The sequence below is a fragment of the Pelodiscus sinensis genome, chromosome 1, assembly GCF_052426305.1.
Source record: "Pelodiscus sinensis isolate ZL-2025 chromosome 1, ASM5242630v1, whole genome shotgun sequence".
In the NCBI taxonomy this organism is placed as follows: domain Eukaryota; kingdom Metazoa; phylum Chordata; order Testudines; family Trionychidae; genus Pelodiscus; species Pelodiscus sinensis.
Genome location: NC_143052.1, coordinates 359,608,831 through 359,624,311, shown reverse-complemented (window position 1 = coordinate 359,624,311; position 15,481 = coordinate 359,608,831). Strand labels below are relative to the sequence as shown.

Genomic DNA, 15,481 nt, shown 5'->3' with positions numbered 1-15,481 from the left:
CCAGTTAATTCAGCTTTTTCGTATGGCTTGTGTTCCATGGCGTGTAACCTTTATAGACGAGCATGTAGTCAGTCTATGGAACTCCTTGCCAGAGGAGGCTGTGAAGGCTAGGACTGTTGCAGAGTTTAAAGAGAAGCTAGATAATTTCATGGAGGTTAGGTCCATAAAAGGCTATTAGCCAGGGGATAGAAATGGTGTCCTTGGCCTCTGTTTGTCAGAGGCTGGAGAGGGATGGCAGGAGACAAATCGCTTGATCATTGTCTTCAGTCCACCCTCTCTGGGGCACCTGGTGCTGGCCACTGTCGGCAGACAGGCTACTGGGCTAGATGGACCTTTGGTCTGACCCAGTGCGGCTGTTCATATGTTCTTATGTACTAACAAAACATATAGTTGGTATCATGAGCTTTCGTGGGCACAGCCCACTTCTTCAGATGACCAATGACAATATCATTTTTTGAAAGTGTGAAGAGCATCCCATATATTTCATCCCTGAATGCAGCCTCCGATTGTGCATTTCATGTCTTATATTAACATTGTCTCTCCATCCAGGCATTTTGACTGTCACCATCACCCTAGACCCTGGGCACGTACAGGACCTCAGGGGAGTGGACGGTACATTCAAGAGGTACCATTCTGCCTTAGAGTTGGACACTTTCTTCCCTGCTCTATGTCAGATTCCAACACAACCCACTTCACCAACCCCTCCACCTTCATCCTGTTGGGCATCCCTGGCCTGGAGGCAGCCCATGTCTGGATCTCCATCCCCTTCTGCATGATGTACATCATAGCCGTCTTAGGGAACTTCATCATCCTCTTCATTATAAAGACAGAGCGAAAACTCCATGAGCCCATGTACTATTTCCTCTGCATGATGGCTGTCATCGACATTGTCTTGTCCACGTGCATCCTGCCCAAAATGCTGAGCATCTTCTGGTTCAATTCCAGGGAGATCAGTTTCAATGCCTGCCTCACCCAGCTGTACTTCTTTCACAGCTTCTCAGTGACAGAGTCGGGGATCTTTGTGGCCATGGCGTTTGATCGCTACGTGGCCATCTGTGATCCCTTGAGACATTCCACCATCCTGACAAACACCGTGGTGGCCAAGATCACTCTGAGTGCAGTGCTGCGTGGTGGCATCCTCGTACTGCCCTATCCCCTCCTCGCGAGGCAGTGGCCATATTGTGGAAACAACATCATCCCCCAGCCGTACTGTGTGCACATCGCCGTGGTGAAGCTGGCCTGCGCCGACACCCGGGTCAGTAGTTACTACGGCCTCTTTGTGCTCTTCTGTGTGTTGGGGCTGGATGTGATTTTTATCGCTCTGTCCTATATGCAGATCCTCAGGGCCATCTTCAGACTCCCCACCAAGGATGCCCGGCTTAAGACTTTTGAGACTTGCAGCTCCCACCTGTGTGCCATCCTAGCCTTTTACATCCCAGGTGTCTTTACCTCCCTCATGTACCGGTTTGGCCACAATATACCCCTGCATTTCCACATTCTCATTGCCAACGTGTGCCTCCTGGTGCCCATTATGCTGAACCCCATCATCTACGGGGTGAGGACCAAACAGATCTGGGGCAAGCTGCTCTGGCTGTTTACATGGAAAAGGACATAAGTTATTTTTCTGGGGCTTGGGAACTGATACGGCAATTCAGGCAGAGTGGACTGGTGGCATGGGCCCTCTTCTCGCAGTTACAAACTGGGCAATCCAAGAGATATTATAGTGAAAGCACAATTGGAACTGAAGCTAGCAAGGGATGTGAAGGGTAACAAGAAAGGTTTCTACAGGCATGTTAGCAATAAGCGCGTGATCAGAGAGAGGGTGGGGCCCTTACTAGAAGAGGGAGGTACCCTAGTGACAGATGGTGTGGGAGAAGCTGAAGTACTCAATGCTCTCTGTGCCTCAGTCTTCACGCACAAGTTCAGCTCCCAGACGACTGCACTAGGCAACACACTATGTGGAGGAGGTGGGCAGCCCTTGGTGGAGAAAGAACAGGTTAATAACTTGGATTTGGGTTTGCTTAGTCTGCAGAAGAGAAGAGTGAGGGGGGATCTGAGAGCAGCCTGCAACTTCCTGAGGGGAGGTTCCAAAGAGTCTGGAGAGAGGCTGTTCTCAGTGGGGGCAGATGGCAGAACAAGGAGCAATGGGCTCAAGTTACAGTGGGGCAGGTCTAGGTTGGATATTAGGAAAAACTATTTCCCTAGGATTGCGGTGAAGCACTGGGATGGGTTCCCTAGGGAGGGGGTGGAATCTCCATCCCCGCTGGTCCATCTACCATCTTCCCCCCCTGTTTCCTCAAGTCCTGCCTGTGTTCTGCCTCTTCTTCCTACGGCCCCCTCCTGTTCCTTTCTCTTCCGCTCCCCAGACCCAGCGACTCCCAGGAATTTCTCAGCGGGGGGTATGTTAACCAAAGGCAAGTTCGTATTTTTGTCTGGGCCCTTGCACCCAGATAGCAAAAGACGACTTGCATGTGTGTGGGACCTTTTAGCTGGAGAGATGGTGATAAATTAGAGGGACTTTCCATGGAGGAGGGGCTGCCAAGAATGTGCTCCAATGTTAACAACTACCCCACAAGGAATACACAGAAATAACACAGGTGAGACTGATCTGATATTGTGAACATGGATCTACATGTCATGTAGATACGTGTGTCCAGCCTTTGGAGGAAGTTCAGCCCAAGGGTTTGTGGGTGAGGAAGTTAAATTTGGACCTAGATGGAGGATCCAAGCTCCTCCGCTTATAAAACAGGGTGCCCCAAACTCCATGGTAACTCCAAATTCCTAACTGTCAGGGTTGTCAAATATTGGAATAAATTGCCAAGGGAGGTGGTGGAATCTCCCTCTCTGGAGATATTTAAGAACAGGTTGGATAAACATCTGTCAGGGATGGTGTAGACGGAGCTTGATCCTGCCTTGAGGGCGGGGGGCTGGACTTGATGACCTCTCGAGGTCCCTTCCAATTCTATGATTCTATGATAGGGAAGAGCTAGAGAAGGAATAGGGAAGCGATCGAGGAGAGCTAGGGAGGGAGTGTTTTAGTTTAGATTAGAAATTAGGGAAATGAAGATAAAGGGCAGGAAGAGTCAGGAGCTGAGATTGGCCTCTACACTGTCTCTTTAAACCCTTTTGTTCCTAATAGTCTCTTAGTTTAATCCAGATTTAGGTCAGACAGTTCAGTAAACTAAGTTAGTAGCTTCAGGCAGCTGTTGGCATTAGCTGCTACTCCTCTCAGCCAACATCTGAGAAACTAGGCCCTGAACAGCTGTACCCAACACAAGGCTTGTCCTTTGTCCATGGTCCCCAGGTTATTTTAGACTAATAATCCGGGATTGGCAACCCTGGTTTATTTTACTGCTCGCATGGCTCTTGGGTTTCCTGTCCAGATATTTTAATAAAGTTTTAAAATTATTGTGGCTCAGTGTGAACATCATGTCGCACCCATAAGAATGGCTAGACCGGGTCAAACCAAAGGTCCATTCAGCCCAGTGTCCTGTCTGCCCACCGTAGCCAATACCAGATGCCCCAGAGGGAGGGAACAGAGCCAGGAATTATCATGTAATCCCTCCCCTGTCCTCCATTTCCAGACAAACACCATTCCTAGGGACACCATTCCTATCCAGCCTGGCTAATAGCCATTGATGGACCTAATCTCCATGAACCACATCCTCTGGCAAGGAGTTCCACAGGTTGATTGTGCGCTGTGTGAAGAAAAACTTCCTTTTGTTTGTTTTAAACCTGCTACCTATTCATTTCATGTGGTGACCCCTAGTTCTTCTTTTATGGAAATAAGGAAATAGCTTTTCCTTATTCATTTTTGCCACATCACTCATGATTTTATAGGCCTCTATCATATCCCCCCTTAGTCTCCTCTTTTCTATACTGAAACATCCTAGTCTTTTTAATCTCTCTTCATATCGGACCTGTTCCAAACCCATGGTCATTCTTGTTGCCCTTTTCTGAACCTTTTCCAATGCCAAGACATCTTTTTAGAGATGGAACAACTACATCTGTACGCAGTATTCAAGATGTGATTAAACAATGGATTTATACAGAGGAAATAAGATATTCTGTGTCTTACTCTCTGTCCTGTTGTTAAGGATTCCCATCATGCGGCCAGGTGCCTGTGTTTGGGGGCCGCACACTCGACTTGTTAATGCTGTTAAGCTTTCCAGCATGGGTACGTCTAAACTACATGCCTCTGTCGGCAGAGGCATGTAGATTTGTTTGTTCAGCAAAGGCAAATGAAGCCGTGATTTAAATGATTGTGGCTTCATTTACATTTACATGGCTGCCGTGCTGAGCCGACAAACAGCTGATCAGCTGTTTGTCGGCTCGCGCGCTAGTCTGGACGTTCCCCCTGTCGACATCAAAGCCCTTTGTCGACAGCCCCGGTAAACCTCATTCCACGAGGAATAACGGGGCTGCCGACAAAGGGCTTTGATGTCGACAGGGGGAACATCCAGACTAGCGCGCGAGCTGACAAACAGCTGATCAGCTGTTTGTCGGCTCAGCGCGGCAGCCATGTAAATGTAAATGAAGCCGTGATCCATGAGAGCCATGGTCAGGCCCTGCCTCTGGCTCTGGGAATCCAGGTCCATTCTTCACTCCCATTCCCGTGCCCCTCTCTGGGACTAGGAATGTGCATGCCAAGGCTTCCAACTTGTTTAGGGCTGTCTCTTCCAGACTTTTCACCTGCTTCTGCACACCCTTCCTGGAGCTGCCCTGGGGGCCACCCGTGTCCAGTTTCTATCTCAGGACACAGGGGCGTTACAGCAAACAGACCCAGGCCTTGGGGAAGGAGCAGCCCAACCAGTTCCTCTGCTTTCCATGCCACAAGAGGTACCCAGCTTTAGATCCCACACCTGCCTGCCCTTCCCTGCCTCTGTGTCCTCAGTATTCTAGACTACTCTCTGGGATTCAGTCTGAGCCCTCTAGGATGTCCAGGGGCTGCCTGCCACCCCTGGCTTCTCCTCCAGCCGGAGTCTGTCTCGCTGCTGCACAGGGACAGAAATTGGACATTGGAAATGGGACTGCAACTTCTGGGCTACTTCTGAACGACTTCTTTGAACTGTACAGCTCACCATCTCTCCCATGGAACTGACTCAAGGACTGTATTGGTGTCTGTGTGTAGAAGGATGTTTTAACCCAAACTCCCACTCTTTCAATAAACCTTTGTTTTGTTAAAGTCAGAGGTGGGGTAAGTCTGTGCTTGGGTAAGACCTGGAACGTGCAGTGACCGCCCGGTAGGGTGTGATCAGTAGAACTTTCCATATCATGAACAATGTGTTCGGTCGTCGTTATATTTGAGGGGACTGTCTGGAGGGGAGCCCGAGGCTGGTTTGGGTTAAGGGATCTGGCAGTGTCTGGTTCCTGCTGGGCAGAGGGAGGCATTGAGTCATGAACCCCGGCTGTCCCCTATTCACAGGCGGGTTCCTTGTCAGGCAGGAGCAGGTCCCGTCCCAGCCCTGGAGCAGAGGGGCCCAGCTCATGGTGGATGATGATGGATATTTTGATGGGATTTACCCCTGGAGTGAAGCCGGGATCTGCAGTGCCCCCTAATTATTCGTCTGGGTTGGCCTCTCCCCCAGCTCTGTGGCTGACATATGGCCAAACCATCCAGATCCTGTTGTCCCCCAGTATGACAATAGTTCAATTACACCAGATCCTGTCTTGCCCAGCACAGGTATCCGTGTGGGGAAAGCTTACTGAACAGCTGGCTCCCCCTCGCCGGGGGAAGGTCCACACCAGCCTGTGTCCACAGCGCTAAGATTCCCAACCACCACACTCATGTGAGGCAGGCTCAGGTGAAAGCTGACACAGGTATTGCCTACAGAGGGCTGGACGCTAGAAGAAGCAAGCTACCTAAGAAATGGACCAAAGCCACCGCCTGAGATTTATACACACGAGGTTGGGGCTGAGTCCCCACGATCTCACCTGGGCTGATGACACAAGCAGGCTCGCAGATTCTGGAGGCACAAGCTGCATCCGCTTTGCAGCCAGGGCTCCCCTTCCCCCTTCCAGGTACTTTGTCCAGAGGTTGTTGCAGCTGTTGAGTTGTGGGGGAGTGAAGACGGGTGACAGAACCATAGAACCCCAGGGCTGGCACAGACCTCAGGAGTCATCGAATCCCCGTCCCAGAGCAGGACCAACCCCAACGATGTCACTGATGAGGTTAGATTGCCTGGGTGCTCTCTTTCAAAAAAGCGGTCCGCTTTTTCGAAAAAAGTTGTGGCTGTCCAGATGATCTCTTTTGAAAGAAGCATGTAGTCTAGATGTGCCCTGAGAGATTATCCAGCAGGAGAAGGCGGGGTGGAGGGGAGTGTAGCCAGACATGAACCCCACCGTAACATCCATCTTAGGTGCCTGGAGCACACAGGGCATAGACAGAGCAGTAAAATCAGCATAGTCTTTGAAGCCTTGACAGAAGGCCTGGATATGCTGGTGCTGTGACCCTGGATGGTTGTAAACAGAGATATGCCAATTGTTGACCTTGAGGCCGCAAGAACTGCCTTGGCTGGCACCTATATTGATACAAACACACACTCGTCCGGGGGGAGGAATCTCCCGCCCTGCAAAGAACGTCCAGTACTCACAATTTAGTTATCTCTCTTGCAAGTGTAAATTAAGCTGAAATTCCCTTGTAAGAACTGGCGTCACAAAGACGGACCAACACAATTTGGCATCTTAGATAAGAAAGAGGATACGGGCCCCTATGGGTATAAAGATGGGTCCAGCAGCACACTTACTCTGAGCATCAATCTACCATCTATCTGCTGGTCGGGTTAGGTGATTGGCCTCCCGAGGTTCCACCTCGTATTCGTCTTTCCTAGGAATTGAGGGACCAGCCCTGGCCTGATACACTGGAGTCGAGAGGTGGGTAAAAATTGTACCTGGATGTGTCCTTTGTCTTAAGTGTACACATAGACTTAGAGTTCTTTAAAGATTAAGCTGTCACTTGGTACCATTATTTCTATTTTCTATCTTTATTTTCTTTGTAATCATTTTTTTAAGATCTATATTTGCTAGCAGTTAAGAAATAGAGCAATAGCCATTGTAACCATATGATTTATAAGCTTCTTTAATAAACCTGTAACTGTTTAAGCTTTAACCTGACTCCTTCAGTTGCTGTAACAGAACCAAGCACAATTTAAAAGAACTCCAGCCGGTCATAAGGAATAGATACAGGCAGAGCTGGGCATTTGGATAGTGTCGCTTCCAGAGGACAGATCCGTAGGGGCGTGTCTCAGCCTTCCCTAGGCTGCCCGCTGCAAAGGGATCATATATCCTAGCAGTCAAAATCTGAGATGTAATAAGCTCTCCCTGTAAACTCTGGGGCATCTGTCGGCCTGTTGGCTGCCCACCGCGAAGGGATACCAATCCTAGCAGTTAAAGACACGGACGTTAAACTCCTCGGGGCACCCGTCAGCCTCCTAGGCTGCCCGCTGTGACAGGACCTTGTGTCCCAGCAGTTGAAGATGCGGGTGTAACACACACACACACACACACACTGCCCTGACCATCGGCTGACAGGGAGGAGAGGAGCCAACTAGAGGGGCAGGACATAGAAAGGCGAGGGGAGAGCTGGGAAGGGGTTTGGGAGAAGAGGTGGGCAGGGTGGTGGAGCTCCAGGGTTCTAGTTAACAGCGATTAAGCAATAAGTTGGACATAGACCAATTCCCTGGGTTCTTTGTACTGACATGGAACAGCAAGTTCAGGAAAGGGTTAAATCTCTCTGCCCAGCAGGTGAGTCAGGGAAAAGGCCCCAACACTATAGCACCAACCGGCTCCACACAGATGTGAGCGTCGGAGCCCCAAGAGAAAAGCTTAGATGCCTTTCTGAATAAAGAGCTGCATCAGCCTGTCCCAGATCTCATAGACTCATAGACTTTAAGGTCAGAAGGGACCATTATGATCATCTAGTCTGACCCCCTGCACAGTGCAGGCCACAGAATCTCGCCCACCCCTCTTAGAATAATCCTTTCACCTATGTCTCAGATATTGAAGCCTTCAAATACTTTGAAGGCCCCAACATGCAGAGAGTCCTTCAGCTGTGATCTGTGCCCCATGCTACAGAGGAAGGCGAAAAACCTCCAGGGCCTCTGCCAATCTACCCTGGAGGAAAATTCCTTCCTGACCCCAAATATGGCGATCAGCTAAACCCTGAGCATGTGGGCAAGACTCACCAGCCAGACACCCAGAAAGTTCCCTATAATGAATGGTCAATTAGTTACCAAGATCATGTTATTTCATCCAACCATCCCCTTATCATAGAATCATAGAACTGGAAGAGACCCCAGAAGGTCGTCAAGTCCAGCCCTCCGCTCTAGGCAGGACCAATCCCATCTAAATGAACCCGGCCAGGGCTTTGTCAAGCCGAGACTTAAACACCTCTAGGGATGGAGACTCCACTACTTCCCTAGGTAACCCATTCCAATGCTTCACCGCCCGCCTAGTGAAATAGTTTTTCCTAATATCCAACCTGGACCTCTCCCACCACAACTTGAGACCATTGCTCCTTGTTCTGCCATCTGTTACTACTGAGAACAGCCTCTCTCCATCCTCTTTGGAACCTCCCTTCAGGAAGTTGAAGGCTGCTCTCAAATCCCCCCTCACTCTTCGCTTCTGCAGACTAAACAGACCCAAGTCCCTCAGCCTCTCCTCGTAGGTCATATGCTCCAGACCCCTAATCATTTTGGTTGCCCTCCGCTGGACCCTCTCCAATGCGTCCGCATCCTTTTTGTAGTGGGGGGCCCAGAACTGGACACAATACTCCCGATGTGGCCTCACCAAAGCCGAATAAAGGGGAATAATGACATCTCTAGATCTGCTGGCAATGCTCCTCTGGTCCTGTTTGGTCCTCATTCCATAGATGAGTAGGGAGTCCTCCCGCCCCCACACACACAATTGCTCCAAACCCGAGTGTGTAAGAAACCTGAAGCTTTGCCAACACATGTGCCAGAGGAAACATCCCAACAAGGACACAGCCCAGGGAAAGGACCCGGGCATCATTCACAGCAGCACTATGGAAACACCCGGGACCCCATCTACCTCACAGGAACTGTCTCTATTAGAAACCCCTGGAGTGGGGGAAGGTAGGAGTGAGTGGTGGGGGGTAATGTGGGGTCTGATCCAATCGGTTCCCCGTTGCTGGGTCAGACTCCGGGAGGGCAAGCGCTTGGGGTAGCTGCTTTTCAGGGGACACGTGCCCTGGGTGGGCTGAGAGAAGCAGCAACCCAGGGCAGAAAGCAGCCTGATTTCCTAACTGAAGCACTTTGCAGCTGGTCGGTGCTAATGTTACTACACTAACAGGGAGGCTGCACATTATTAACTATAGAGCAGGGAAACCGGGAGGGGAAATACATTCCCCTGTTACCGGTGTGCTTAAAGGGTGGGTTCCATTCTAGCCAAACTCTGCTAGCTTTACTGTCTGCTCTGGTGTTCCCCAGAACGGGGAAAGAGCCATTGCTAATGTGCTAGTCCCAGTGTGTTATTTTCTTGGGGGGGTTAATCTTCCCATTTCACTAAGTGACTGGTTGATCACTTACCTGGCTGGCTGACAGTGATTTCAGCACACAGTGTCTGCCTGGGTTCCCGATGGAGAGGCCTACAAGCAACCGGAGAGAAGATGTTGTTATACACCCTGTGCAACCCTTGCTAAAATTCCTTCCAGCACCTGAACCCCCAGTCCCCGGTTCCTTTCCTATGGGGGGCGGGGATTCAGGGTGGGGCTGACGAAGGACAATGGAGTATGCCTGAGCCCACCCAAAGGCTACAGCTGCTCATTTGCAAGAGTGGCCAATGGAAATATGATCCTCAGATGTCTAAGAATGGAGAAGAAGAATAACCCGCTCTGGATTTGTGCTCAGCTTGGGTCACCCAATCTGCATAAAGGCTAGCTAGACAGACAGAGTGTATGGGGATAGATAGATAGATAGATAGATAGATAGATAGATAGATAGATAGATAGATAGATAGATAGATAGATGGGGTGGGTGGGGATAGATAGATAGATAGATAGATAGATAGATAGATAGATAGATAGATAGATAGATAGATAGATAGATGGGGTGGGTGGGGATAGATAGATAGATAGATAGATAGATAGATAGATAGATAGATAGATAGATAGATAGATAGATAGAGGGGGTGTATGGGGATAGATAGATAGATAGATAGATAGATAGATAGATAGATAGATAGATAGATAGATAGATAGATAGATAGATAGATAGATAGATAGATAGATAGATAGATGGGGTGTGCCTAGACTACAGGGCTGTGTCTAGACTGGCCAGTTTTTCCAGAAAATCAGCTGCTTTTCCGGAAAATCTTGCCAGCTGTTTACACTGGCCGCTTGAATTTCCGCAAAAGCACTGACTTTCTATTGTAAGAAATCAGTGCTTTTTGCGGAAATTCTATGCTGCTCCCATTCAGGCAAAAGTCCTTTTGCGCAAAACTTTTGCGCAAAAGGGCCAGTTTAGACAGCTCAGATTTGTTTTCCATAAAAAAGCCCCGATTGTGTACGTCTAGACTACAGGCTTTTGTCGACAGAGGCTTTGTTGACAGATAATATCGAAAAAGCATCTGTCGAAAAAGAGCATCTAGACTACAACCAAAAGCAAGCCGCTTTTTCGACAGAGAGTGTAGACGCTGTCTTTTGAAAAAGCACAGCATGGATGCAATAGCGCCTTTTTTCGACAGAACTGTCAACAAAAGGCATTATTCCTCGTAGAATGAGGTTTACCGCCGTCAACAAAACTGCCACATTCTGTTGACTTACTGTTGACAAAACCCTGTAGTCTAGACACACCCTTAGTCTTCTCTTTTCTAAGCTGAAAAGTCCCAGTCTTTTTAATCTGTCTTCATATGGGACCCATTCCAAACCCCGAATCATTTTTGTTGCTCTTTTCTGAACCTTTTCCAATGCCAATGTATCTCTTCTGAGAGGAGGCGACCCCATCTGTCCACAGTATTCAAGGTGTGGGTGTACCATGGTTTTATATGGAGGCAATTTAGTTTGTGGGTTTTTTTGGTTTTATTTTGTCAGTAACCTTTGCCTGTTTGTTTTCAGTTATAATCCCTTGCAATCTGCCCTTTCCTATGAAAACATGCTTACTTGATTTATTTTGACACCTGTTTGTGTGATTCATAATTGGGAGGAGGTGCGCACCCTGAGTGCTGGGATAAGTCCAGTAAATGGAGCCTTCTGAGTGGCTCTGTCTTTCTCCAGCTAGCTGTGGCCCCACCTGTGTGTGTAAGAAAAGAGGCTGGAGAGCTTGGCTTAGCTAGACAGCGTGAGGAGGCCCAGGCTGGTGGATCTCCCACGATTTCACAGTCAAGAGAGTGCACCTTGGCTAAAACCCGGTTCAGTGCAGGAGCGAAGGCGGCGATTCGGCATGGGAGGGTGGGAAGGCAATACACAGCGACCGGGAAAAAGGGAAAACCAGGAGTGAGCAATACAAATAGGGAGTTATGAAAATGGATAAAAGATATGACCCTGAGCCCATACGACTATCCAGCTGCTTTTGAAAACCCTCCAGCAAAGGAGCTGCCACCCCACCCCATACAGCTGTTCCCCTGAGCTCTCCGCAGCGGCTCACTGTGTGGTGCTGCTCTCACCTCTGGCCTGGCCAGCGTGCACTGCTCTGCCTCTCGCCCCACAGATCTCTGCTGCTGCCCAGCTCTGGCTCCCCATCCGCATGGCTGGTCTGGGCTGCCCCGGCTCTGCCCTGGCTCTGCCCCAGCTCGGTCTCAACTCTGCCTCAGGTCTGCCCCGGCTCTGCCCTGGCTCTTCCCCAACTCTCCCCCAGCTCCACCTTGCCTCCACCACGGCTCTATCCCGGCTCTGTCTCAATTCTGCCCTGGCTCTTCCCCAACTTGCCTTCGATTCTGGCCTGACTCTGCCTTGGCTCTGCGCTGGCTCCACCTCGGCTCCATCCCGGCTCCGCTCTGGTTCTGCCTCAACTCTGCCCCGGCTCTATCTTGGCTCCATCACGGCTCCGCCCTGGATCTTTCTCAGTTCTGCCTTCAATTATGCCCCGGCTTTGCCCCAACACTGCCTCAGTTCTGCCCCAGCTCTGTCCCAGCACTGCCTTGGCTCTGCACCGGCTTTGCACCAGCTCTGCCTCAACTCTGCCCTGGCTCTGCCCCAGCTTTCCCTTGGTTCTGTCCTGGCTCTGCCCCGGTTCTGCCTCGGCTCTGCTCCTTTGCCTGCGGCTCAGCTCTGGCTCTTCTGGGCTGCGTCTCCATCCCCTGTGGCTCTGGCTGTTTCTCTCCCTCTTGCTCAGCCTTGCCGGAGTTCTACTGTGCTCACAGCCTAAGGGCATGTCCATACTAGGAAACTATTTCAAAATAACTAAAATCGATTCAATAGCTTCTGATTTAATGAAATCGAAATAGTGTGTCTTCACTATTAGCCCGAGGCAGGCTCCGTTCATGTGATTCGTTGAAATTATGCTGGGGAGTAGTTCTTTCTTTTGAGATAGCGGTCCCAGAGTGCCCATGCTACCATTATTTCGTTATTTCAAAGATCCATCTAGCCCAGTGACCAATGCCAGATGGCCCAGAGGGAGGGATCACAACAGGTAATCCTCACATGATCCCTCTCCTGTCACCCATTTCCAGACAAACAGAGGCCAGGGACCCCATCCCTACCCATCCTGGCTAAGAGCCATTGATGGACCTAACCTCCATGAATCTATCTAGCTCTTTTTTGAACCCTGTTAAAGTCCTAGCCTTCACCACATCCTCTGGCAAGGAGTTCCACAGGTCGACTGTATATAATGTTATTATGCTATTTATTTCTAAAATAGATAATGCCGATCTTGTGTGTTGAATTGCTTTCTGGATGCTAGTCTCTGAAAGACAACATTTCATCCTCGCTGTCTTCCTCAGAAGCAGAATGCAGCGGTTGCTGTTCTGACCTACCAGCAATGACCAGCGCTGTACTTTCTTTCATCCATGTAACCTGTCCAGAACAGAGTGGCTGTGTCTACACTGGGCCACTTATTCCAGAAAATCAGACGCTTTTCCGGAATAAGCTGCGAGCTGTCTACACTGGCCCTTGAATTTCCGGAAAAGCAACGATGCTCTACTGTACAAAATCAGCCGCTATTCCGGAAAAACGATTCTGCTCCCGCTCGGGCATAAGTCCTTATTCCGGAACACTGTTCCGGAAAAGGGCCAGTGTAGACAGCCCAGTAGTCTTTTCCGGAAAAAAGTCCCGATCGCGAAAATAGCGATAGGGGCTCTTTTCTGGAAAAGCGCGTCTACATTGGCCACAGACGCTTTTCCGGAAAAGGGCTTTTCCGGAAAAGCAGCCTGCCAATGTAGACGCTCCTTTTCCGTAAAAACTGAAAACGGAATAGTATTCCGTTTTAAGCATTTCCGGAAATTCCTGCCAGTGTAGACACAGCCCTTTTGTATCCCTATATGTTCTATGTGTGCCATAACATGAAGCATGTTTCTAAAAGTCCCCCTTGCATCTTGCTGTGCAGTTTTGTTTCTGTCAAGTTCATCTCATCTGAGAAAACATTCTGTCACCTGCAGCACGCGTAACGGGTGGTGACCTCAAGGAAAGAGCAAATGATCTGAGGACAGGACAAGAAGCAAGGGACTTAAATTGCGGCAAGGGAGGTTTAGGTTGGACATTGGGAAAAACTTCCTGCCTGTCAGGGTGTTTAAACACTGGAATAAATTGCCTCAGGGGGTTGTGGAATCCCTATCTCTGGAGATATGGAAGAGCAGGCTGGACAGACACCTGTCAGGGATGGTCTAGATGATGGTTGGTCCTGCCATGAGGGCAGGGGACTGGACTCGATGACTCTCAAAGTCCCTTCCAGTCCTAGTGTTCTATGATTCTATGATTCTGACCTAGTTCACTTGTGTTTTTGTCCTCAGCAGCCTCCTTGCACTAAAGAACTTCAACTCCAAACTGCTCAACTTGTTTGCCCTGAGTATGAGACCAGGGAACCATGGGCAAAGGTCTCCCAGGATGCTCCAGCTCTCCCCGGCCTTCACAAAGGGAGTTACGAGGCCGTTTGCACCATGCAGTGCTGGGCACAGCGGAGGGACTTAGTGCTTGCTCCCCAGGTCACTGCACGTATGAGAAAGAAGATCAGCATGGTCGTCTATGTCTTTGTCTCTGACTAATGGAAAGTGCAGCCTGTGTGTGTCAGGCGGACGAGGGACCCTGCTCCCAGAGGGCTTATGGAAAGCCAGCTTTCGGGAGAAAGCTGCAAGATCGTCTGATGGTCCAGAAGGCATGGAAAGGCCCGGTTACAGGGTGTTGGGCTGGGGGTGAAAGGTGACATCAGTCCTAGTGTAGCTACCCGGGTGTTGCTGAGGACGGTGGTGATCTCAGAGGGCTGCAGATGGCCACGTAGTGATTGAAGGCCATGGTCACTGGACAGCTGACTGCACATCTGCAGGCGTGTAAAGGAAGAATGTCTGGGTGTGGCGGCCTTCCACAGTCACACCCTTCACACTGAACACAAATACACACAGTGCTCTAGGTGTGCTGGGGGTGGACATGCAGGTACCTGGGCTTGTGCGGGGCTGCTGATACAAAGGGGCTGCGCTATAGACTCCCTGTGGCCAAGGAAGCTACGATGTAAACCCTGGTCAATAGGCCACACTGAGAGACGAGAGATAAAAATGGAATTTATTGGAGGGCGTGGGTGGCCCAGCTTCCTGAGCAGCAACGGGGACTGGTCTGGCTGCTGCAGGGGTGGGTACCTGAACTCCGTGGGACACCAGGCACCAAAAGCTTGGAGCCAGGGCCTGCACCTAGGACTTGTTAATCCTGTGGGCACAGGAGACACCTGAGGAAGGAGTGGCCCCACTGGGTTGGAGCAGGGAGGCCCCACCCAGATAACATGAACAGTGGAAGTGACCCCCCTGTGAAGGTAACAGGGGGCCCCTGAATGTGTTGGACCTGTGGGGAGCCCGGGCACCTGAAGAGGGAGTGCCCTAAGGGGACCTGCAGGGCCCTGGCTGGCCCCGAGGGAAGGGCTAAGCCACAGACGGGTGCAGGAAGGCCTGGGCAAAGAGAAGGCACAAGAGGTGGTTCCATTGTCAGAAGGCCCTGCCCCCAGGCAGTGGGGCAGAAGGGGGAGAAGGAGGCTCAGCCTAAGGCTGCTCCGAAGGAGGGAGTGGTGAGGACAAAAGCCTCCAGTGAGGGAATGTCTGAGGCCAAGGAGCCCCAGACACTTCTGGGGACCACGATGTGTTTCAGTGGGACCCAGACTGAGAGAGAGACCCCCACAAGAGAGGAGACACCCCCTCCGTGCCCAGCTGAGGGAGAGGCTGGTGTTAGGGTAACACCCCCCTCCCTATGGGAGATATTTAAAGGGAAGGGGGTGTGACAGGGCGTCTGCCCTGCCCTGGCCCTTTGCAGGTAAAACCCGGCTCTGGGAGAGGGCTGAGAGCCAAGCCCCAGCTGAGGCTGATACAGCCCATTAGGGCCCAGCTGGGGCTCTAT

The 15,481-nt window shown here is 50.5% G+C and overlaps 1 protein-coding gene across 1 annotated transcript; it reads left to right on the top strand.

Annotated features, from left to right (window-relative positions):
• The first annotated feature begins 667 nt into the window (after positions 1-667).
• LOC102456250 (olfactory receptor 52R1-like) lies at positions 668-1,615 on the top strand. The gene has a single exon (XM_006112422.4). The coding sequence runs from the start codon at positions 668-670 to the stop codon at positions 1,613-1,615; it is 948 nt and encodes a 315-aa protein (XP_006112484.4).
• Positions 1,616-15,481: the final 13,866 nt, after the last annotated feature.